General features: G+C 54.2%; 1 protein-coding gene across 4 annotated transcripts; it reads right to left on the bottom strand.

Moving 5' to 3' along the window:
* Positions 1–6,645: 6,645 nt before the first annotated feature.
* Positions 6,646–24,813, bottom strand: KLHL26 (kelch like family member 26). Of its 4 annotated transcripts, none has more exons than XM_027723334.2 (3): positions 24,679–24,813; positions 13,193–13,375; positions 6,646–9,861 (listed from the first exon to the last, which is right to left on the bottom strand). In XM_027723334.2, exons 1-3 carry the CDS (start codon positions 24,723–24,725, stop codon positions 8,280–8,282), a joined length of 1,812 nt encoding a protein of 603 aa, XP_027579135.1. In that variant the 5' UTR covers positions 24,726–24,813; the 3' UTR covers positions 6,646–8,279. The 4 variants fall into 4 exon arrangements, with proteins under 4 accessions (XP_027579135.1, XP_027579127.2, XP_039244507.1 ...); XM_027723326.2 differs by lacking the exon at positions 24,679–24,813 and adding an exon at positions 15,252–17,263; XM_039388573.1 differs by lacking the exon at positions 24,679–24,813 and adding an exon at positions 15,021–15,035.
* Positions 24,814–25,248: the final 435 nt, after the last annotated feature.

The following is a 25,248-nucleotide window of genomic DNA, read 5'->3' as shown; positions in this document are numbered from 1 at the left end:
CACTCTCACCTTTGTGGCCTTGGTTCCACCAGTTCAACTGACTAACTGAACATTTATAAGCATTTTCCACCCCTGTTATAATTACCCACCACTCCAGGGCCGGGATGGACCATTGAATCCTCACCCCAGGACCGGGATGAGCCGCAAAGTCACGTCCTGCCCTCGATTCCAGCTGCCAACCTGCACTTAAAAGTTTATAACAGGGGCTGAGATACCATCAGGGAAAGCAGAGCCGGGACTGACACCATCCCTGGCAGGATTAGCTGCTCCTCCCTCACTCCTGACAGATGTTAATCCAACCACTTCTTGCCTTTTTCACCGGGAATAAACACCCGGCACGCACATCCCGTGAAACCCCCTCTGGCTGTGTACATGAACAGCACATGACCTGCACAATCGGCCTGTCGTGGCTAAAAGCACATAAATCACCGAGATTTAACACGAAGATACCGATTATCCACATTGTTTCTGCTCCAGGGGCGAGACAATGACAAATAAGGGGTTGAGTTATCCTGGATTTCCTCCCGTAGGTGCCGATATCCGACGTCTCCAGGCCCAGCTGCCACTCTGCCTCTTCCACGGCACCACAAGATTAAGTGCCTACGATGGAACTTGATAAATTCTCCCCTCTTGGATCTCCTGAGGTTGGAGAACAGCGAAATCTCCTCTCCTGGTTCCAGGGAAGGAATGCAGATGGCCAGGGGGATGAGGGGGGGTGGGGGGTTTGCAGCTTCCTCCCTCTAAAAACTCCCTGTTCTTATTGTTTGCCTTTGCAGCTTTATCAGATGGAATTCCAGCCTGACCTGGGCCCTGCTTCCCTCCCTCCCCGATTTTACCCCAAACTTCTCTTCAGTGCTGGAATTCCTCAGCCCCCGATTTTACCCCAAACTTCTCTTCAGTGCTGGAATTTCTCAGCCCCCGATTTTACCCCAAACTTCTCTTCAGTGCTGGAATTCCTCAGCCCCCGATTTTACCCCAAACTTCTCTTCAGTGCTGGAATTTCTCAGCCCCTGATTTTACCCCAAACTTCTCTTCAGTGCTGGAATTCCTCAGCCCCTCCCAAGCTCCGGGTTTTGGGGCTGGGGGTGGATCTGGAGGCTGCTGAGAGGGTCCTGCAGGCAATGGAAAATAAACCCTGAGGGCATCAAGGCACTGGCAGGGAGGGTTCAGTCGGGTGCCCAGCCCAAGCAAACCCAGTCACACGGAGGTTCTGCTCCCTTTTTCTCCTTCCAGTTTCCTTCCTTTGCCATTCCCTGTGAATCCCGGAATTCCACGAGGCAAGAAAAGCGCCGAGAGAAATTAATTCTCATTTCTCCAGCTCACATCCTGTGCTGCTCTGAAATCCTCTGGCAGCCACGCAGAGGGTTCTGTTACAGGTTATTTTTCCCAGGATCGGGGTTTGGCTCCGTGCCCCGGCCATGGGAGGAGTATTCCCGGGATGCCAAGGTGGTGTTGGAGAGACGGGAAAGCAGCAGTGCCTTCCCAGGGGCAACACTGGGATGGGAGGCAGAGCTCTCCCCGTGAGGGAATAACCAGAGCCAGTGCTAAAAGGGAGGATGGAATGCCCATTCCAGAGGGCAGGGATAGATGGGATGTTGGGAAGGAATTCTTCCCTGGGAGGGTGGGCAGGCCCTGGCACAGGTTGGGCAGAGAAGCTGTGGCTGCCCCATCCCTGGAAGTGTCCAAGGAGAAGAGAAGGCTCCAGGGAGACCTGAGAGCTCCTTCCAGGGCCTGAAGGGGCTCCAGGAGAGCTGGAGAGGGACTGGGAACAAGGGATGGAGAGACAGGACACAGAGAATGGCTTCCCACTGCCAGAGGGATAGATGGGATATTGGGAAGGAATTCCTGGCTGGGAGGGTGGGGAGGCCCTGGCCCAGGTTGCCCAGAGAAGCTGTGGCTGCCCCATCCCTGGAAGTGTCCAAGGCCAGGTTGGAGCAACCTGGGACAGTGGGAGGTGTCCCTGCCCGTGGAACTGGATGAGCTTTAAGGTCCTTCCCAACCCAAAGCATTCCAGGATTCTGTGACACTCCCCTGGGTCACCTCCCAGAGCAAAGCCAAGCTCTGCTGTGGCCATGGCTTAGGCCAGGGGTTTAGGACAAGCTCAGAGCCTGATTATTAATAAGGTTTTAACAAGGAATAAACGGGAGTGTGAAGGAGAACTCAGTGAAGGAGAACTCGGGGTGGGGTTGGTTTTTTTTTTTGCAGTTCCAGGTAATTTCTGCCTGAAATCCTGATGACCATTTAAACACACTGAGGCACCTCCTGAGTTTCCATCCTTGCTGGAGCATCACTGGAGGGGATTTCTCAGCAGGAGCTCAGCAAACCCCCGGGTTCTTAGGATGGAGCTGTTTCCCTTTGCCCCCCACAGCCCAATGTCATTCCCACCCCACACAAACAGGGTGTGCAGGTGCTGCCCAGGTTACACCTCTGGGAGGAGATGGAGGGCAAACTTTTGCTGCCAGTAAAGCTCCAGGCTCTGCAGGGGCCTCTTGGAGAGCAGCAGAGCCACAGTCACCCATTGGGGCTCTAATTGCTGTCCTGGAAAAGCCTTGGAAGGAAGGGAACAACTTGTTTTTCCCTGTGAGAAGGGGAGGTTCTCCCCTGCTGGAGAGCTGGCCCGGGGTCAGCTTTGATGGTCACTCATGGGACAGCATTTCTGGGTTATTAATACCACAAAAAAAGGGAAAGATCACGGAAAACATGGAATCCCGGAACCCAAAAAATCCCAGAACCCAGGTTTGGGTTGGAAGGACCTTAAAGGTCACCCAGTCCCACACCCCTGCCATGGGCAGGGACACCTCCCACTATCCCAGGTTGCTCCTTTCATCCAAGCTGGGCTCGAACACTTGCAGGGATGAGGCAGCCACAGCTTCTCTTGCCCACCTGAGCCAGGGCCTCGCCACCCTCCCAGGGAGGAGTTTCTTCCCAAATATCCAAGGTAAACCTCTCCTCTGTCAGTTTGATGGGGTCCCTCCTGCTTCCTCCTCCTTCCCCCGGGACAGCGCTGGCCTGGGAGATGGAGAGCACCTCTCCTCACCCAGGGATCAAACCTGCCCCCCTTCCCTGGGGCAGGCTCTGATTCCCTCCCTCTGGAACACCAAGCACACACTTCTGGCAGCAGGAACTTCTCCCTCACCTTTGAAACCCCGGGAGAGTGAAAATCCCACCTGGGACTCGCCAAGGGCACCTCGGGGCAAACTCCTCCCTTCCAAACCTCGGCGAAATCCAAACATTCCTTCTAAATCCCGTTGTAAAACCACCGTCCCCGAGGCACTGACAGCTGAATGCCAGCACTGATACTGCCAGGGAGCAAATCTGCACCCCTGAGCAGGATCAGGACCCCAGGCCAGGGGGAAAAGGAAGGAGGCTGCATTCAGAGCTAATAATTGCCAACTTTGCAGCCCCAGATTAGCAGCCTGATTGCAAACATGAAATAACCACGGGTAAAACACTCCTTAGGTCATTTTTCAACGCTGTGACTGACAGCCACCGAGGACAGCAAGGGATAAATTCTGCCCTGGCTGCTCCAGAGTTAACCTGGTGCAGCTCCAGTGGCTCCCAAGGCCCTGCTCCAGCTCCGGCTCGGGGCAGCCAGCACAGCCTGGCTGGCAGCCTGCACAAACAACCAAAAAAGTCAAGATTTTCAGATGTTAAGAAGCCACATAAACTAGTTCTAGCTAATTACAGGGGCCTGGGTGTGAAACAGCAACTGCAAAGCCTCAGGGACCGAGCCAAGGAGCTTTGATTTCTCTCTACAGCTTAGAAAAACCTCCTTGAAAACTTCTGCTCCGACAGCTTTTCTGCTTTCCTAGAATCCCAGGATGGTTTGGGTGGGAAGGGACTTTAAAGCTCATCCAGTGCCACAGGGACACTCCCACTATCCCAGGTAGCTCCAACCTGGCCTTGGACACTTCCAGGGATGGGACACCCTCCACTTCATCCTCAGCCTTTGTCTCAGAGCCTGAGGCTGAGCTGAGGTTGCACAGCTGAACCAGCAGCTGTTTCCCAGCAGAAAGCTCATTTTGTGTTGGGTTTTGTGGAATATTCAGGGTTGGAGCAGCTGGAATTGTACCTGCCCCACACACAAACTTCAAAACTTCTCCGGGAGGCTCCCCGGAGTTGAAATACTGAACTGAAAAGTGCCAAGTGCCTGTTCCTGAAGTTCAGTTGTTGGGTTGGAATGAGAAACAACAGCTCTGGAGGCTGTGGGATGAATCTGTGCCTACTCACCATTAAAATGCAGAGTGGAATCGAAGCTGCCTCTGTAAAAAAAAAAAAATCCCTCGAAGGGGAGATATTTGTGTGATGTTTATATGATCCCAGGTGAAATTCAGGAGAGCTCAGCCCTCCTTGGAAGGCAAGACCAGCCTGCTCTGCTCCCTCTCTCTCCTGACGTGCCAACACGCCCAGACTGTGAATTTATCCAGCCACATCCACTTTTCCTGCTCCTTCAGCCACAAGTGATGAAATCCCATTCATTTGTGCAAGCAACTGGAAGATTTATTGTAAATAAAGTTCTGCACATTACACAACTGGCTAAAAATCATAATTAGAGCTGCACTGGGGAACATGTTTTATTTATTCTGACAGTAGTCTGGCTCCAATAATCCTTCCGTGATGAATGTCCCGAAAGTTTGCGGAGTTTCAGCAACTCCAGACCTTATCAGAGACATGGAAGTTGGGAATGCCTGACAGGGTTTGATGTGGCTTCTCGAGGTCCCTCACAGTCGTGTTCCACAGCAGCGTTTTTAAATCAGCTCCAGGGGCCTGGGAGCTGCTGTGGGAGCGTCTTCGCTCCCTGGGAACCAAAGGCAGGGAAGTTTTTCCACTGCTGTTACAACTTCCAGGGGCTGCAGCACGAGAGCTGGGCCATGTCTGGGTGAATTATCCAGGTTCTGGGATAGGGAGAAGTGACAGTGGGATTGGGAGCCGACAGACCCTCTGGAAAAGGGTCAGTGACACCATTAATAGGATGCAGACATTCCCAATCTCGAGCTGCTCTGCACCCTGCCAAGAGTTTTCCAGGGCTTCCTTTCTAGTTTTAAGCACAGTTTCAGGCCCATAAAACATCAGAGAAGACAGGAGTTATTATCCCAGCCCTGACAGGAGTCCCGGGGGGGACACAGCTCTGCCTGCTCCCCACCTGCTCGAGGGCATTTCCAAATGCACCGAATCAGCTTCACCCCCAGAACGTTTATTGCTGCTCTGAGACCCATAAATGACTCCGAGTGCAGTCAAACATTTATCTGGCTTTGCTCATTCCTGAGGAAAAGAGGAGCCCAGTCCACTTGCTCTCCGAGTGGGGCATCCTGGGAAGTGTTTTCTCCCATCACATGGGAAGACCCTCCTCGAGCAGTCAAATTGTTGGATCAGCAAAAGCATCAAACCCATTTATTGTCAGAGGAACAGAGAGGGGTTTTGCCCAGAGCCACAGCTCCAGCCTTCCCAGGGGTCAACCCGAATTTACTACCCCAAATATTTACCATCTGCAAATATTTTAGCCCCTGCTAAATTTAGAGCAGCAGGAATATTTCTGGCTGACTCGGTGAAAAACAATTATTTACGCTGCTATAAAAAGAACGTCCCAGCAACAAAGAGCTGCGGTGCCCCAAGATCCAGAGATCCCCAGATCCTGTTCCCAGCTCCTGCTCTGCAGTGCCAGGGAGCAGGGATGTGAATCCCAGGCATGTGTGTATTAAATCCAGTTCCAGAAGGGCTTTGTGTGTCCTCCCATTGCAAAGCCACGGGAATGGACACTCAGCTTACATTTATTTTTGCAAGGTTAACCTTAAAAGTGAGAGAAAATGCGCTTTTCCGTATTTTTTTCAAGGATTCTTCTCTTCCCCCCTTTGCCCCCAACACACACACACGTACCTGAGAAGCCTGGAGTGAGGAATAAAGCTCAGTTCCCTCGGGAAGAGATGCCAGGGATGGTTCCATCAGGCAGTTCTCCAGCTGGGATGAGCTGCAGCTCACGGGAAGCACATCCTGAAAAACCCAGGGATGAGAGAACACCCAAAGCACCAGCTGCTGCCTCAGGAATCCTCTTGGTGGGAACATTCAGATAAAACAGGGGAGAGTATTTAAGTGCTGTAGAATCACAGAATGCTGGAATGGTGAAGGACAGAAGGGACCTTAAAGTTCATCCGGTTCCATCTCAGGGACACTTCCCACTATCTCAGGTTGCTCCAAGCCCTGCCCAACCCGGCCTTGGACACTGCCAGGGATGGGGCAGCCAGAGCTTCTCTGGGCAACCTGTGCCAGGGCCTCCCAGGGAAGGATTTTGTCCTAAAATCCAACCCAACCCCTCTCTCTTTCAGGGCGAAGCCGTTGCAGGAAGGCGACGACGACAGAACGACGCTCCCGTAAGAGGATTAAGTTTGTTCTGCAAATAGGAAAGCAAGGAACACTTGCATTTGTTACCAAGCTGAGAAAGCCACCGTTTTCATGAACATATGGAAGCATTAAAAAGAAAACCCCATCATTTTGTAACTTTGAAGCTTGACTCGAGCTCCATTTCACCCTCTCAGGGCCTGCTTGTCTCTGCCAAGCCCGTTCTTCGTGTTTCCGGCCAGACCAAAGGAACAAAGGACTGGAATTAACTGCCTGAGAGCCCAAATGCCCACTGACTTCAGCAACAACAAGGACTTTTCATCAGTTTATTATTGGCAAACCAGCAAACAGACGGGAACAGATGAAGTGATGCATCATTTGACCCGAAATTTGGAGTGCAGAGTTTCCCCCCGAGCTCACGTGCCCTCCCCGCGTCCTACCCAGGGCTGCCTCGGCTCCATCATTCCAGAAAAATCTCTTCCAGGGACTCCAAGGTGTGGAGCTCATGCTTCACACAGACCTCTCAATGATTCATCAGCAGAGCAGACATTACACGTTGCCACTGAAAGGTTACGGCCCGGGATTTATTTCCCAGCAGAACGCAACGGCCTCGCTGAAAGGGAGCCTGCCTGCATCCAACTCAAACATGACAGAGACACAAAACAAAGCCCTTGAAACAGAACTCCTGACAAAAGGAGAACCTTTCAATTCATTAATCAAATTAAAGAGGAAAGATGGCTTGGAGGAAAGGGAAGTTCAGGAAGTAACAGTCCTTCGCAAAGATGACGGGAGTCGTCTTAAAAATTAATCTCTCGAATTTAAAACCCCCCCCGCGACAACAAACCCCTGTTCTGCTCAGAATTCCAACATTTTATCGTGCCAGGTGTCTTATTTCCATGGCAAGGAAGAAAACCTTCAGGCTGATGACTGAGTAGCACCCACCTCCTTCGCTGCAGGAAGAGTTTGGCTGAGGGTGTGTTGGTGAGAGCAGAAAGGTGAAGGTCCTGACCCACGGACTGCAGGAGCTCTTGGCCCCGTGGGTCAGCCCAGATGGACGATTGCAGAGCTCTTATTGCCAGGGAAGCCAAGTTTTTTGGCAGGTATAAAACCAGATAATCATGCCTGTTTATACATAATCAAGCTTTCAGACATGGCTTTAGTGCTGCAAACTCTGCAGGCCCCGAGGGAGGGAGAATTTCTGGACCAGAGCGTCTGGAGGGGGCAAGGAGGGGGTGAGATCCAAGCAACGGAGACCAGAGGTGTGCAGGGCTGAGTATTCCCTTTTTCCAGGGAGGAAAAAAAGGGAAAGTCACCTTTGAAAAACGGGAATATGCTTTCACAGTCCAAGCACCCGAGCTCTTGTAGCTCCCACCGTCCCTTTTATTGCTTCTGGAGGTCAGCGTGTTACACAGGTTTTGGCTGTTTGGTTTTTTTTTTTGTCCGCTAAAAAAACCCACAACGAACACAACGATTTTCCCGTTTGTTCGTTCGTTTGTTTTTTTGGGAGCTGTTAATAAAAAAAAAACAAAAAACAAAAAACCAAAAAAGCAAGAAACACCTGATCTGTCTGAAACAGACCCCAGCGCTGAGTGAACTCCTGAGCCGCCACCGTTTGCAGCGCGGAACGGCGATAAAAATAGAAAAATTTGGCAAAATGCTCCCCCCCTCGATGGAAAAAAACCCGGAGAGGGGAGAGAAGAGCCTGCACCCCCCTCCCAGTGAAAAAAAAACCCGGAGAGGAGAGGGAAGAGCCTTTCCCAGCTGTGACATCTGCTCGGCGTGACCAGCTGGCGAGTGCCGCTGCCGGGCCGCGCTCGCCACGACCCCACGGGAGGAGGGACTCCACGGAGCGGGGCACCTGAGCTGGTTTTCTCCTCCCCTCTCCCCCAAAAACACACCATTTGCAGGCAGCAAAGGGCACCACGAGGGGAGCCCGGGGCCGGCGGTCACCTCTGGCTCGGCGCCTGCGGCAGGATGACGGGAGCGCAGGCGATCCCGGCGAAGGACTCCGGGAAGTGCAAGTCCCTCTCCCACTCGTCGGTCTCGGTGTTGTAGACCTGCACGATGCTGGTGACGTTGTTCAGGTGCCAGTTGTAACCCCCCACGATGTAGATCTTCTTCTCCAGCAGGCAGCAGCCGGCCTCCGACTGCCCGGCGCGCATGGGGCTCACCGTGGTCCACTGGTCGGTCTCGGGCACGTAATACTCCACGGCCAGCACGTCGAAGCAGCGGTCCACGTGGTCCATGCGCCCGCCCAGGGCGTAAACGCGGCCGTTGGCGCTGACCATGGCGTGCAGCACCCTGGGCTCGTTCATGGGCGTCTTGAACTCCCACTGGTCGGCGGCGGGGTCGTAGCAGTGCAGGGCCTTCTTGTCCTCCACGGAGATCCCGTAACCCCCCGAGATGTACAGCCTGTCCCCCGCCGTGGCCCCGGCGTGGCCCCACGTCCTGCGCTTCAGGGAGCACACGTAGGTCCACTCGTTGTCCTTGGGGCAGTACTTCTCCACGGAGGCCAAGCTCCCCGAGCGGTTCCTGCCGCCCGTGGCGTACACCATGCCGCGCAGGACGTTCAGCTGGAACTGGATCCTGCTCTCCTGCATGGCCTGGATGCGCAGCCACCGGTTGAGGTGCGGGTCGTAGCGGTAGGAGACATCCACAGCCCCCTCCCCGCTGCGGTACTGCAGCTGCTGCCCGCCCACCAGGTAGACGAAGTTGTCCAGCACGGCCACGCAGGAGTGGCTGCTGCCCACCTCCATCTCCGTGAGCTCCTTGAACTGGCGGCCGCCCGCGTCGGGCAGGCAGTAGACCTTGGCGCTGACGGTGCGGTCGTTGTCCGTGTAGGGCGTCCCGCCGAAGGTGACGAGGGACAGCACGTCGGAGCGGATGGCCGTGCGCGGGGACTGCATCTCGTGCTGCCGGAAGGGCAGGATCTGGTAGTTGAAGGCCTCCAGCAGGTACTGGCGGCACAGGACGTCCTCCACCATGATGTCCAGGGTCTGCACGCTGTCCACCAGCTCCGAGGACTTCATGAGCGGGAAGCGGATGTGGCACAGGACGCGGCTGGCGCTGGCGCGGCGCGCGGGGTCGTGCTGCAGCCAGCGCACGGCGGCGCGGAACAGGTCGATCTCGCTGCAGCTCTTCAGCTTGTTGCTCTGCAGGAAGAACACCAGGCGCTCCAGGGGCAGGTGGAGGAAGTCCTCCTCCTCGGAGATCTGCAGGAAGTGCCTGAAAGTGAAGGCGTCCACGGATTCCTTCAGGGAGGAGAGGCTGAAGGTGGTGGCCATCTGCCCGATGTTGAGGCACGTCTCCACGCTCATGGCAGACTTCAGGAACTCCTCGCAGAGCTCCACGACGGGCACCATCTGGAGGAAGACGGCGGCTCCCAGCACGTCCTGGATGCAGTCGAGATCGAGAGTCACTTCGGCGCTGTAGGCGAAGTCGATGATGTGCTTCAGGCCCTTTGCAGACACACCTTTCAGCTCGATCACGTCCTGGCTGGCCTCTCTCATCCCGCCCGTGAACATTGCCCTGGAGGTCCAAGAACACAAAGGAAAAAAAAAAACCCTCTTAAATAAATGATGTATCGCTTCGGGATTTTATTTTATTTAACACACTGATTCTTTTAGGGAGGATGAGGAAGGGGAGGGGGGGATAAATCAAGGCTAAACCTCTACAAGCCAGGAGAAATTAGCAGTGCAAGGCTTGCAGTGCACCAAGGAGGAATATTCAGCTATCAGAGAAGTTTTTCAATCCCTCTGGCAGGAGGAGGAGGAGCAGAGCACAGGACAAAGCTGCAAGAAGAGGGAGAGTTCCCAGAGCAGGACATGAGTGAGTATCATGAATCCATGACATTCAACAACAGAGGATCCCACGGGATCTGCACCAGCAGAGACTGGGAGTGCATCCTAAAGGGTTTAGGTCTGCAGGGTGTGTGAGCACAAGGAAGACCCCTGGTCAGGAGGGCAGTGACCCCTGGCAGCAAAGCCTTGAGGCCCAGACCCGTTATCCTGTTATATTGCAGGGAATTAGGGAATGGGTTAAATATTGCAGGTGCAACACGTCTTACAAACAGCTTTGGCCACCCAACAGAGCCTCCCCTCCAAGGTTCCTTCCCCACACCTTAAAAAGGAGGAGCTGCAGCCCCTCCAGCAGCTCTGTCACGCTGCGGGACGACGGCAGGGGGCTGACAGGGAATCACACAAAAACAGGGAGAGAAGAGCTTTGGTTACAGCACAGCTGCAGGAACACCACTGGACCAGGCCACTGCAGAGATTAGGCCCTGGATCACCTCCTTGGGAGGCTTCTAAATTCCACAGGAAGCACATTCCACGCCAAGGACTGCGCCCACGCCTCCCTGAACCGCCCTGGCAGAGCCGCAGCTCCCGGGGCCGGGGGGCTGGGGGTGTGATGGGGGTGTAGCTGCACATCGAGGGGGGGGTTTCAGCCATTTCCATCCCGTTTCAGCAGGTTCTGTTAGGTATGGGGGGGCTCAGGGGCAAAGGTTTGCACCCTGGAATATCCAACAAGGGGGTTCTGGGGAAGGCAGAGTCAGGGCAGGAGGAGCTGGGCCATGGGGTGACCCCGGTCCCTGCTGCTGCACAGCAAGGCCACGTCCTACAAAAGACCTTAAAACTGCACATTTTGGACCGGTTTTTCCACCTTTTCCGCTGGAAAGGTAAATCCGTGGTGTCATCAGAGCCGCCTCGGGAGCTGCACCGGCTCCAAGGTGCAAGTCAGGCAGAAAAAATGCTGAACAGACCCTGCATCAACACAGGAATAAAGGAATATCTCGGGAACGCTGTCAAAAGACAGGAGTTCCAAGTTTCCCGTCCAAACCAGGCTGGAAAACCTGTCCAGCACAAACCCGAGAAATCCTAAATGACCTCAATGAGGAAATATCTGCACACGAAATCAGCTTTTCTGTAACCGAGTGACCGGGAATCCTGTTCCCAATTATTTGCCTGTGCAGCAGGATGAGAGCATTCCCTTCAAATCCCTCCGTCTCCCACGTCCCGGCCCCGATCCCTCGCCCCGGAGGACACACGGACACACGTGCGTGAGCTGAACGTGCACGAGGAGAGGAGAGAGTTGTTGTTGTTGTTGTTGCCACGCTGAAGACAAAACCATCCACTAGAATGCAACACCCTTCAAAAGTTATGGTTCTAAAATGCTGATTATATAAATGGCTCGGTTTCACTCCGCTTTCCCTCCCCCTTCCTGCAGGAAAACGGGAGTGTTTTCAAAGGCTGGATTATTCTGCCCGTCGTTCCCCAGGACAACCTTCCTCGGCACCGCAGAAGTTACAACAAGGAACCTGCTCAGCAGTCATAGTTTAGAGTGAAAACACCTTGGCAGCGGCCCTGCACCCAGCAGGGAGGAATAAAACAGTGCCAGTGGCATCTGGGAGGGGGGAGAGCAGCTCCAGGATTAATTGTGGTCCTCGTTTGGGGAGAGAGAAAAGCTCGGGAGGTTTATGTTCCCAAAGGGAACTGCCCAGAAAATGGGTGTGAACACAAGACAGACGCCATCAGAGGAGCTAAGGAGATGGACAAAGGGATACCAGAGAAGTGTCAAGGGACAGGGAAGTCCCTTGCTCTTGTTTACCTGCTCAGCAAACCAGTCTGGAAGGTTCCTACAGGTCAAGGGGTTGGAAGGGACCTGCGTGTCACGGGGCTGCAAACCCCGTTGGACAGCCCTTGTCCACCCCTCCTGCTGCCTGGAACAACACCCAGCTCGAGCCCTCTGGGGTTCTGAGCCTTCCCCCAGTGCCTCCAGCACGTCCCTCACTTCACCCTGCTCCTGGTGCTGCCCAAAAGGATCCCCAATTCCAAGTCATCCTGAGCCACAGAGACATTACAAAAGAGCCTGACAGAGAGAGGCATGTGAGGAGGGGCTGAGGGAGCTGGGGGGGCTCAGCCTGGAGAAAAGGAGGCTCAGGGGGGACCTTCTGGCTCTGCAGCTCCCTGACAGGAGGGGGGAGCTGGGGGGGTTCGGGCTCTACTCCCAGGGAACAAGGGACAGGACAAAGGGAAACGGCCTCCAGCTGTGCCAGGGGAGGGTCAGGCTGGATATCAGGAGGGATTTCTCCATGGAAAAGGTGCTCAGGCACTGGAAGGGGCTGCCCAGGGAGGTGGTGGAGTCCCCATCCCTGGAAGTGTTCAAGGAACCCCTGGATGTGGCACTCAGTGCTCCGGGCTGGGGGACAAGGTGGGGGTCGGGCACAGGGGGGACTCTGTGATCTTGGAGGTCTTTTCCAACCTCAGTGATTCCATGATTCTGTGACAGAGGCAAGATGGATAAATATGTATTTTCACTTAGGAGTGAATTCCCTGCTCTGCAGTTGGCTCACTCTGCATGAATTTGGCTGCAAAAACTCATCTCAGGGCTTCAGTTTTCAACCCACACGAGCTGGGACGACGCTCCCGGATCTCCTGGGGAGGTCACACCCACTCCTTGGTGCTCCCAGAGCCCCAAGCACTGCAGACACATCAGTGGTGGTTAAAGAGAACAGGAGTGTGTTTACAGTGGGCATCTCACTCCAAGAGCTGAGTAATTTTGGAGCCCTCACTTCCCAGTCAGCTCAAGTAGCTCCAGGACAAAACACCTCCGACATCTGCCCAGGTGGGTTCAAGACCTGGCCTTGAACTTGTGCCTTGGCCCAGCAGCTGTAGTTGAGCAAACCTCATCTGTGTGCAGAGGGACTGATCCTGAACCTCTACCTGCCTGCAGGGAATCCCTGGGGCAAACCAAACCTGGTTCTGTGGGGCGGGATTTTTGGGAAGGTCGGGGTGGGGGAGGACGGGGAAACAGCAAACCAACGGGAAACGTACAAATGCCTGCTTCCCTATCAGATTCTCACCTGAAATAGTCACTGCAGGCAGCCAAGACAACTTTATGAACCTGAAACACTTCATTATTTATAGTGAGGATGACATCAAGCAGCTGAGCCTGAGCTCGGAGCGAGGCCAGTCCCTGCAGCAGAGTGGTGCTGTGGCCAGGAGCAGAGAACGTGCATTTCAGGGTGCTGTTCTTGTCAGCCATGCTAAAAACAGAACAAGAGAGACAGGCTGGTGTGAAATGAAAACAGTATGTGGCATTACCTACCCAGTGCTGGGGGAGGCACCGCAGCGGGAGCCGGTCGGGACGCGAATTCCCAGCCCGGCAGCCACACGTGGGACAGCGGGACAGCAGCACCTCACACTGGGCCCCCTTCTCCCAGCACTAAAGAGACTTGCAGATTTTTGAGGGATGCTCTGGCACTGCTGACACCCCGACCCTGCAGCACACACGGGGCTCCAGGGGCCACCCAGCCATCCCCTGGGGCCGGAACCACCACGGGACGTCGGTGTCCCCACGCTGAGCCCGCCCTGACCTCGCCTTCACCCACGACACTGAGTCACAGTTGCTTGTTCTTCTCACCACCTTCCCCTCCTGCAGCTGCTGGAGCTGCTGCCGCGGCCAAGGCCGGCCCTGCCAGCCCGGTTTGATCCTTCCCTTCTGCCTGAGCCTCAGGAGAAGAGCAAAAGCAAACTATTGCACAGCCCTGGCTGCTGCAAATAACATCAACTGCTCGAGCTGCACTGTCAACAGTCCCCTCCCAGCGTAAATATTTCCTCGCTTTTCCCAACGCCTCTCGCACGTGTTCCCCAGCACACGGAGCATCACCCCGAGCTCCGCTTGGCCTCAGATGCACTTGTCGGTGGGAACGCCGCGTTCGGAGGCAGCAGGAGCCCTGCACAAGTGGAAGAGGCCGTTGGATGCTCTGTGCTCCTCTGGAAACAGCTCCAGAAACAGCTGCAGGTTCCCCGAGCCCACCAAACCGACGCCAGCAGAGGTGGGGGAATCCCAAACTCATCCACAAATTTAATCCAGCTCCGAAGGGCTTTTCAGGGTCTTCCCTCCCGGGAAGAAAATACACCCAGGGGCCAATGTTCAGGATGGGGTTTATGTTTTCAGAAGCATCCTGCTGTTTGGTGTCTGCCTTCCAAGGGGTACTTTATGGAAACGTGACATAAAAAAATCCCAGGGAGATTATCCCGAGTCTGGAAAGCTGCATGAGTTGCTCCCAAACCCACGGTGGGAGAGCACACTCAGGGCTGCACTTAAAGGGTATTATTGTTATTATTATTATTATTTAGGTGGAATAAACCAATGAAGCAAAGAAGTGAGTAGGATGCAGCGTGCTGGGGCTGTGGAATTCCAGGGTCTGCTCCAACCCTCCCTCAGAGCTCGGCTGCATAATCCCGGTTTTGCTCCAACCCCCCCCTCAGATCTTGGCTAAATAATCCCAGGGTCTGCTCCAACCCTCCCTCAGAGTTTGGATGTGCAATCCCGGGGTCTGCTCCAACCCTCCCTCAGAGTTTGGATGTGCAATCCCGGGGTCTGCTCCAACCCTCAGAGCTCCCGACCAAAACAGCAACAGCCACTGCACAATGGCCCAAACAAACCCGGCGGGGTCAGGGAGGAGTCAGGGAGATGGGATAACAAAAAAGGGGGATGTAAACAATCCTCAAACAATGAGGAACAATGGACAGGGCTCGCTCCTTGCCTAACTTATCGGACTGCAATTTCCTGGAAGCTTTAAGGAGAGGCGAGCGAGGGGAAATCTGGGATGTTCATCAGAGCCGGGAGGGCAGCGCTCTGCGCCTGCAGCGGCTCTGGAGCTCGCTGGGATGCAGAGAGCAAACCTTGGCAGGCTGGTTCCAACTCCTCAGGCTTGGGAATGTGCCTCAGAATCCATCCGAGTTCCTGCTGGGATGGCTGATAATGGTCAGCTGCGCTTCTGGTAGCACAGGTCCGAAATCCCTCCCCTAAAATCAAAGTGTGCTAAAGAGTCCTGGATCAGAGCGTGGAGTATTCCTTGCTGGAATAAAAAGGATTAGCAAAAAAGCAGTTGTTGACAAGACCTTTATCCATACTCTGTGAGCCAAGAATTGTCTGTCCACTCGGGCTCTTCCCATGGAGGAAGAGGGAAGAGCTTGGAGGGAGCGGATCCGCATCGTGTCAAACTCCTCTCACTCTCCTGCCTGGAACTTTGATCCTCTGCAGGTGAAAGGAGGAAACATCCACCACCAGCAAGGAAATGATGTTCCCTCTGGACACAGAGCACCAGACACGGAGCAAACCCGCTCTGCTCCAGGTTGGGCAGGTGAGATCCACCCAGACAGATCCGGGGATTCATCCGGGAATGGCAGGTCCCGAGTCCACTGGAACTTCATCAGACTCCACCTCCTGCAAAAGTCCTCTCCTGGGAATTCCCTTCAGTGCTTGTTTTTATGCTGGCTTCAGATATTCCTTTTCCCAGCCTTAGGGTTTCATCCCTCCAGGAATGCTGTCACTGGATCCACAGCCCTCCCAGCATGGGTACAAACCACAAGCTTTACCTGCACAAATATTCCCCTTTATCCTCTTCCTCAATTAACTTTTACAGGCATTGTGAACGACCAGAGTGCAAGTTTGAAGTAAAGGAGGGGTGGGTTGGTACATCTGCGTGGAATAAACGTGTTTGCATGTGAGATTCATTTCAATAGGTAACTGTGAACAGCTACTCCAGGAAAAACTCCCTGTACAAGTTCCTTTGTCTATTTACAGATACAGAATAAAAGGATCCGATGATTACACAACACTCTGAAGGGGGGGAAAAAGGAAACCAAAAGAGAAGCATTGATAATGCTCAGTTTTCTTCAGCCTGGATTAAAAAAAATAGAAAAAAAAAAAGAGATTTTAAGATGAACAACACAAGCTGGAAACAAAACAAAAACCCCACGAAGCACGAGAGAAACAGAGTGAGGGATTTACAGAAAACAAAGAGGGAGGAGGAGAGGTGAGAGAACAGCAAGGAGCAGTGTTTGCACTGCGGGGAGAAAAAAGGGATTTGTGATAAGAGCAGGCTCGGCTGGACACGGGCAGGGCAGGGCAGGAGCGTGTGGATCCCCAGCCTTGGCTCCCACTGCTGCACGGAGGGAGAAGGGGAGCAGCAGTTGGATGTCAGAGAGTGAAAAAAAAAACCCAACAAAAACCAAAAGGAAGCCTTGAACGTGCCTCTGTGAGGCTGCCCCTGTCCCAGCCCGGACCTCACCAGGCCCCTGGACTTGTTGCTTCACAGCTTGTTAGAGCAGGAACAGCCCTGCAGACAAAACTTGGGAAGAGTTGCATCTCCTCCTCCCCTCGGAGATAAAAGCCTTTCATCACACACCAGCGAGAAAAGTGTTTATTCCGCTTCCCTTTCCCAGGGAGGCAGGGCTGGAGAGCCTCTGGAATTTTCCTTGGTCGGGCGTCTTTGTCCTCGAGTGGAGGTCCTTCCCCTGCCACGGGGGTTTTTCTGTGGCCAGAGCATCCTTCAGCAGGGCCTCAGCACAGCCAGCTTGGAGCGGGGTCAAGCGTGTGCTGCTCCCAAATTCATCCGTTGGAAAAATGTAAACCACCAAAAAAAAAATAAAAATAAAAAAAAAAAATAAAAATCACACCCACATCAAGGTCCCAGGGGCCTCCCGGAGATCCCAACGTGTTTACATGACTGGGGCCTCTGACACGAGTATGTTGGTATAAAGGTGGCTCTGCAGGAACAGAAATCCCACTTTCCACGTGGAAGTAGCTGCAGCAGTGAAAGGGATCTTTATATCCGTGTAACTGCAGCCATGGCACACAAGGCAGCTGGAATTCAACAGGTATATTGATTCCCAAGGTGATGCCTTTTGGGCAGCAGCCTCAGAGGCTCTGGTAACATCCCTGGTACCCCAGTTCCACACAGGGACTGCCAGGGAACAAGTAATGGGATTGAGGATTTGCCTCCAAGCCGCTGCTCTGAAGCCAGATTGCTTTCAATCCTCTCCGGTCACTGCAGGATAGAGCTCAGCATGGGGTGCTGGGGGGAAAAGCAACCCAGAACCCCAACCCCAGCACTGGAGATGTTCCAGCAAGGGTTAAGGGAGTGGTTGCAGCCAGACAGCAGGCAGGGAAGGCAAACAAGCCCTGAAATCCTCCTGCTGCTGCACCCAGGGCAGGAGCTCGCCCCGCGCTCGCCCTCGCCCCGAGCACGCTGACCACAGGCAGCTCTCTGGGCAAGGACTGCTCCACTTCTGACCAGGAAGGCTTCTGGGCACCCAAGAGGCCTCTGGAGCTGAGGGGCTGGGAGATTTGAAGGGCCACACTTCAGGACCCAGCCCAGGCCCAGAGAACACCCCAAGGAACCTCCTGCGTTCCCCGCGGCGTCACGTGGGACCCGGGATGCGCTCGGAGCTAATGAATCATTTTTTTTACCAAATCTGCGCCGATGATTAAAAACATCAAAGCTGGAATTAAAGGCTTTAACCAGGCACGAGTTCATATTTCAGCAGCGTTTGCAACCGCTGCACACAAAAGTGGAGAGAATTAGAGCAGGACAGATTGTAACATTTCAGCGATTGAATTAAGGAGGGGGGAAAAAAAAAATCTCTCCGGCTGCTCGACTGTCTGGTCGTGTCCTTCCCCTTCTTGTGGTTCTCCTTGCAAGGAGGGGTAGTTTGGTGCTCTCCAGTCCCAGTTCAACATCCCCATGTCTTCCCCCCTTTTTGGGGGCAGGTGGTGCTCGGTCATTTTTCATCCAGGCCAAACTGGAGGGGGGTTGGCAGCATTCCCGAGCAGGGCAAACTTCCAAGAGCCCGAACTCTTCCCATAAACACGAGTTCCAGAGGTGGGACCCCGACGGGGAACGGCCGGGGGACAACACAGGAAGGAGGAAAACCAGCAGAATATTTGTGTGTGTGTTCACATCCAGCAGGGTATGGAATGGCACAGCTTTTCCATGGCTGAACAAAAAGCTTTGGGATTATTGCAAAATAGCCACCGAGGCACCTGCAAGGAATTTTTTTTTTGGTGGTGAGAGAAGCAGAACCACCACAAAGCTGGAGAGCAACTTTATTTAGAACGTGAAGTATGAATATTAAGGACCCTCTCTAAGAACCTTTGACAGGCAGCATTATAGATATTTTAATAATGCAAATCATTTAATGCCTTTAGTTTCATGCCTAAGTAAAAAAAAAAAAACGCATTTAGATTCTGATTTTTAAACTACAATTAAGACACTTAAAATCAAAACAAAAGTCAAACTCCCTCAGATAAGTCACTGGTAGCCATGGTGACTGTAATATTTCAGAGCCTGAGGCTTTATATCACATGCCCAAAGGATGAAAATGAGTTTTCAGCACTTCACACTAACAAATGTGACGTTAGGGCAGAGAGGCTGATCCCTTCACTGCAGATTTGAGACTCTTAGTGGGACTTTTGGACGCTCCCATGGCCTTTGCACCCCCCCACCCCTAAAAAGAGGCATCCAGAGGTTTCCTGGAAGTTTAGGGGCAAGGAAGACAAGGTGCTGCCAGGCCCTGAGGCACAAAAATACCTGCCCTGTTAACCTACTTCTGCTCCCAGCAGCAAGACTGTCACCAGCACCCATCAGCCACAGCATTTCCCAGCACTTCCCTGTCCAAATTAGCAACCACAGTAAGCACTTAATGATCAGCAACTAATTAAATATTAACACACCCGACGAAGGGGGATGTTTCCCAGAGAAACAGAATCATCCTGGGGAAAGATGCACGAGAAAAAAAAGGCATTTAATCGATTTCTTTGTTCCCTTTTCCACCTCCTTCCCTTAATTTCTCCTGTTTCTCTCCTCTGCCTCCACTCATTTTCCACTCCTGACACCACCTCTTTCATCCAAGCAATAAATACAAGTAGAAAAGCCCGAGACTAATATTGCTGTTTAAAAGTGGCAATTTGGAGCGCTCAAATAAAGGGATTATAAATGGGCCTGAGCTTCAGAAGGAGCAACACTCTGTGTGGAAATAATGGTCTTCTGGAAAACGCCTCGAGTCGAAGAATAATAATAAAAGTTTGAAAAGTCTCCAGTCTCTGAATTTTAAGGAAACTTCACGTTTTGCGAGGGGGGAACGAGTAACGTTCTCTATTTAGAAAAGGAAAATGGCAAAGCCCAACAGACTGAGCTTTTTGTAGTTTGCATTTCAGGGCCTGAAAACAGCACTTCGAGATGTCAGGAGGTACCTGGTTCTTTTGAAAGTGCTTTCTGACTCTGATTCCCTCCCAAGCTGGAGCCAAGGAAACCCTGCAGCCCAAAGGGAAAGGCAGCGAGTTGTAGCAAGAGGCTTTTCAATTTATTTATTTTTCAAATGTTATTTTTTTTTTTTAACACCCTTAGAAGCCCCAGACATTTTCAAATCTAGGTTTTTCCTTTCCTTTCAGAGCTGGACTCGCACAGGGCCCAGCAGACACACACACACACACACACACACACACACACATGAATATATTCTGCTCCCAGGCATCAATCAGTAGGTTGTTTGCAAGCCAAAGGAGGTGGGATTTTTGGGTTTTGCACTAATAAAACTGGATGGCTGTCAAAAAGCTGGCTGGCCTGGTAAAGCAGAGCTGTTGGAGCAACAAAAAAAAAGAAAAAAAGCTGAGGGTGAAAGATGTGAACACATTAAACTCCGTGCCACCTCCCGGAGCTTCAACGTGAGGGACTGGGCAGGACGTGCTGTACCCAGGACAGATTGTGCAGGAGGGGGGCAAAAACCAGCATTAAAAAAAACAGAATAAGATTTTTAAACTGCTTCTGTGGCAGAGACAGAGTCTGTGGTCATCTTTATGCTGGGGAAAAGCAGTTTGGGGCTGGTCGTTCGCCACCCAAAAAGAACTCTCAGGTGAGGGCACCAGCAGCACCAGGGGCTTGGAGGGGCACAAAACATCACATTCAACAGGGTTTGCCATTTCTCTTCTCTCCACCCATCTCCAGAGCTACCACAGAGGACCCTGTCCTGCACAGGGATTCTCCTCAGTCCTGCCCTAAACCTCCTGTGAGCTCCGAGTGAGCGTGGAGCAGGCGCCGGTGACACCCCTGTCACTGCCAACACCCTGCCCTGCCACACCCTCAGCCTGCCCTCCTCACAGCGACCGAGGATGGCAGGATACTCCCCACCCCCCAAACTTGACCGTGATTATACTCCTGTCAGCCCCAAAGCCTAATCCCTGTGAGCCAGGAACGAACGGAGCAAATATCCAAATCCCCCGAAGCACATGGATGCCTCTGGCAGGCACGGGCAGTGTCACAGCAGAGTGACAGCAGAATCAGCTGCTGCTCCCCAGCTCAGCCAGGCACGCAGGGACCCCCAGAAGGACGGGGGGGGTTTACACCACCTAAATGTGCCTGTTTGTCCCTGCCCACCCCTAAGCAGAGGCTCCTTACGCACTCGATACTCCCCTGGCAGCGCTGCCTTCCACAGCTCCACGTTTGCCCACCTGACAGTCAAACCCTGCCAGGCCCCAGCTCAGCGAAAAGCAAAATGTGCCTCAAAAGCGACCCGAAGACCAGAGTCACCCTTTGGTGACCCAAAGAGCAGAGTCACCCTTTGGTGACCCAGCGCCGGGGTTGTGGGAGCAGCCCGAGGGCTCGGCGGGCGCTCCCTGCGCCATCCCCGCGCCTCTCCCGGCACCGCAAAGGCCGGGAGGCACCTAGTGGTGTTGGGAAGCACAGCAGAGCCACCAAGGCCACCCCAAAAGTGTCACCCGGGCCACGCACAGGCACTGCTGGCCTCCTGGATACCGCCCTGCTCTTCCCTCCACCCCTCCAGCACGGCTCCACCTTTGGGAGCAAAGCAAAGCTGATCGTGGGCGCGTCCATCCAAAAATCCAGCGGGGCCTGTCTTGGCTCCTGTGTCACCTTCCCACCGGGGACGGCCCCGTTTGAGCTCTGCCAGCAGCTCCAGCCGGGCACAAAGTTCCCCACACCGAGAAAACCACCACCCCCCCCGACCTTCTCCCGCACAACCGCCCCAGGCCCTTCGCTCCACACCTTTGGAAGAGCTCGGGAAAACCTCAGGCTCGGACTAGGAGGTCCTGGGAGCAGCGTCTGCCTCTGCCTGTCTCTGTGGCACCCAATTGCTCGGTCTGGGCAGTGTTGCAATAAAACAGGAGTTGTTACTCGCAGAGTAGGTGCTCCGGCGAGCAGCGATGCGCGGACACCTCCCCTCTCCCTGCACCTCCACCCTCCGGATTATTGCCTGGGAGCAGCCAGGGAAGTCGGGCAAGAGCAACATGAAGTGATGAAACGGCAGAGGACAGCGGCAAACCCACCACCCCTCCCATGCCAAGGAAGGAAATGGTGTTTTCCAGCAGCTGGGAGCCGAGCGCCCCGGCCCTTGGCGTGGCAACACCAGTTCCAGCTCAGGAATCCTCCCAGGATCAAATCTGTCCACAGCCTGCTCCTCTGAATCCTCTGCACTCACCTTCTGACAGGTTTACACCCATCCTGACATCATTATGTTCCCCAGATCCCGGGGCAGCTCCTTTCTGCACAGGCTTTGTGCCGCCCTCCCCTGAGCAGAGTCACCCCAAGGCCACCAGAAGAGCAGCAACAGCTTTAATTAAATGTCCCCCCATTCCTCTGCAACTTCAGCATTTACCTGCCACGTAAACCAGAAACTGGGAAAGCCACTTTAACCACCACCCCTTACGAAGCTACACAACACTTGGGGGTAGGGCAGGAACCTTTAAAGCATCACCTGAGTTCACTTTCGCTCTAAAATAAAACCTCCAGCTCAGGACTCTCCCAGCGTTGCAAAAGCAAAAGCAGCGAGTTATTTTTGCAGCGATTCAATCAGAGCGTAAACATTTACACCACGTCTACCAGATCCAACGACTAAATCTGTTTGAGACTTGCCATGTGGCAGAGTATGGATCATGGAAACCCCACAAAGCTCAACTTCAGCTCCAGAAGGGGGAAAAAAATACCGAGTCTGATTGAAGGCTGAAGCTTGTAGGAGATGACAGGAACACGAGAGCAAGGCAGACTCCCAGCCCTTACACTCCCCCCCATGTGGTTTTACTCCATCCTCCTGCACATTTCTCTCCTTCCCACCGCTTTCTCAGAAGGAATCAGGTTTGGGAAGTTCAGGTCCACGTTCCCTTGATGTGAACCCAGACATATGGACTTTATGATAAGGAAGACATGCAGGTCTCCCTTGTCCATTCATCCTGGGTTTGACAGCAAACACAATTTTTTGGGAGGTTTGTGAAAAGTGTTTATACAACCTGGCTGCCTTCCTTCCTTGAAGGGATTATTCCCAATTATCTCTTCATCAGTTTGTCTGGACACCTCAATTAATTCCCACATAAAGGCCTGCACATCCAGCATCCGGGATGGTGTTTTTCCAAGATTTTTGCCACCCTGCTTTGCACAACCCCACCTCACCAACATTGCAGCAACGTTCCTTGTTGTCTCAGGCACAGCAGCTTCTCCTGCCGAGGGTCCCGATGGGTTCCACTGTTTCCTCTCCCCGATCCCAAATCACATCCCCAGGAGCAGCACCACCACTGAGTGAATTCTGCAAGCTTGGAACTCTCCCTCTACGTGATAAAGAGGGCTGGGAGTAAAATATGCAACCCATTTTGTAACTCATGAAATTCTACCCAAGGAGGAAGAAAGGAAAAAAAAAAAAAAAAACAAAACCCAAGTTTATTTCAAAATAGAAGATTGGGGCCATTTGTTTTTCAATGCCCAGGAATGGCCTTATCTGATGCCATCGGAGAGCCTTTTGTCCCCAGCTCCCACGGTCTGTTCCTTATTGAATGAAGGAGCAGGATCCCAGCAGAGAAGTTAATTTTCCTGCTCTGGGGCAGCCACGTGCTCCCTCCCGGGTAACCCGCAGCAGCCACGCGGTGGGAATTCCAAAGATGGAAATTCTGCCCCATGCTGTTGGAATTACAGTGCACCACCGAAATGGCATGTGTGCAACAGCGGGAGAGGGCTCTGTCCTCTTGCCTTAGAGAGTAAATACTCAGTAAGTGTCAAAAAGTCACAAGTGGAAGCACCTAACAAGGAATCACTGCCGACAGGGAATGCCCTTGAAATCCTCCTGGTGCTCTCTAGAGACAGTGCAGCACATCCAACAGCCCCCATCGGGTTTCTCCCTGTACTCCCCAATAAATCCATCTCTAAATCAGGAGGCTACCAACCAACAAGAAGCAGGATCCAAATTTCAACGGGCTTTACTTTTAAAATTAACAAAGAAAATAAACACACGGCGATAGAGAACACGAGGGAGCTCCAGCTCGGGGAATAAAAACTGCTGCAGCTTCAGCCTGGGTGATTTATCACAGCCCTGAAACAAATTACTTCCATTTCTCAGCGCTGCACACCCGGCACTGAGAACTCCCGAGTGCTACCAACACCTGGGTGAGAGAAGTGCCGGAGTTCCTGCCTTAGAGGGAGGAAAAGGAGGTGCAGAGGGATAAAATGAGATGCCACAGGTGACGCAGCCTGGAGCTTCATGGGCCACAGGTGGTCATTAGGAGAAAAAAAATTGGGATGTATCTCTAAGGTGAGAATTCTGAGAGAGCTGAACAATGAGTGTGAGAGCTTCCCCTCCACATGGGTGGTTATTTCAGGAGCCAACGCTGAGGGAAGCTGAGGAGAAACGATGCTCTGAAGCGAAGTGACAGACTGACAGTGAGAGAGTAACATCCCTGAGATGGACAGCACCACTCCCTGAACAGTGTCCACAGGGACTTGGGATGGCCACAGATGGGAACACCCCGGGGACAGAAACTCCTCGGTGAGCAGGTACCACCTACAACACCCTCTGCATCACCCCAGCAGGTACCACATCACCCCGACAGGTACCACAGGGTGACAGGTACCACATCACCCCGACAGGTACCATGGGGTGATAGGTATCACGTCACCCTCACAGGTGTCACATCACCCCAACAGGCACCACCTGCTCTGTGTCACCTTCAAAGGCTGAGTGACCCCGTGAGGACCAAACCCAGGGACCAGGAGTGGGGGCATCTGCAGGCTGGGGAGGGGACACCGGAGGGGATGGGGAGGGGGGCCCCAAAACGGGCCTGAAACCCCAAAAACTCGGTGTGTCTGCAACTCGCACACCTGGTGCCTCTACAAACCCACAGAGCTGGTGGCTCGGCAGAGCCGGGGGGGGTCTGTCCCAGGGTGGGATTCTGAGGGTGAGATTCACCGGGTGGGATTCAGAGGGTGGGATTCTGAGGGTGAGATTCACCGGGTGGGATCCCCAGGGTGGGTGAACCTATTCACGCTATCTCACGTTTTTGAGCCTCCCCCAACCCTCAGCCTCCCTCCTCGCACACCCGCCACGAGGAGCAGCGCCGCTGGCTCATCGCGGCCGTTCCCTTCCCCGCGGGCCCCGCTCAGGAGAATCCCCGACCCCCGGCGGAGCGGTTCCAAGAGCCCGGGGGCCGGCGGAGCCCCGCGGCCCGGCCCGGCCCCGCTCCGCGGCCCCGCTGCCCGGCCTAGGCCGCGCCGGCCCCGCTCACCTGCTCGGCCGCTCCGCGCCGAACTCGGCCCCGCCGGACTCCGCCATCTCCGGGAGCCGCCGCCGGGCCCGCGCTGCGCTGGAACGGCGGGGCCGCCGCCTTCGAAGGCGCAGGAGCGGCGGGGACCGGGAGCCGCGGGCTCCGCTCCGCGCCCGCCGGGCCTGGCGCCGCCTCCGCCGCCGCCACCACCGGGGCTGTCACCGCCCCGCGGGCCCCCGGGACCGCCGTGTGGCGGCGGCGGCGGCACGGCCGCGGGGGTGGCACTGCCACGGGGCCGGGGGGATGTCACCCCTGCGCGGCTGAGGGGACCCGGGGCTGTCACCTCCCACCCCATGGCTGAGGGGACCCGGGGCTGTCACCTCCCACCCCATGGCTGAGGGGACCAGGGGCTGTCACCTCCCACCCCATGGCTGAGGGGAGCAGGGGCTGTCACCTCCCACCCCATGGCTGAGGGGACCCGGGGCTGTCACCTCCCACCCCATGGCTGAGGGGACCCGGGGCTGTCACCTCCCACCCCATGGCTGAGGGGACCAGGGGCTGTCACCTCCCACCCCATGGCTGAGGGGAGCA

Source organism: Pipra filicauda, unplaced genomic scaffold, assembly GCF_003945595.2.
Source record: "Pipra filicauda isolate LSUMZ 115617 unplaced genomic scaffold, ASM394559v2 scaffold667_size348046_pilon, whole genome shotgun sequence".
In the NCBI taxonomy this organism is placed as follows: domain Eukaryota; kingdom Metazoa; phylum Chordata; class Aves; order Passeriformes; family Pipridae; genus Pipra; species Pipra filicauda.
The sequence above is the reverse complement of the archived record's forward strand: the minus strand, read 5'-3'. Positions and strand labels throughout refer to the sequence as shown.

Bases quoted from the DNA above. Each gene is read 5' to 3' on its own strand.
- KLHL26 (XM_027723326.2), bottom strand. From the start codon at position 15,514: ATGAATCCCCGGATCTGTCTGGGTGGATCTCACCTGCCCAACCTGGAG. The intron at 13,376-15,251 runs GTATGGATAAAG...TTCTGTTTTTAG, and splicing joins GACAATTCTTGGCTCACAGA to CATGGCTGACAAGAACAGCA. The intron at 9,862-13,192 runs GTGAGAATCTGA...TTGGACCTCCAG, and splicing joins GCCTGCAGTGACTATTTCAG to GGCAATGTTCACGGGCGGGA.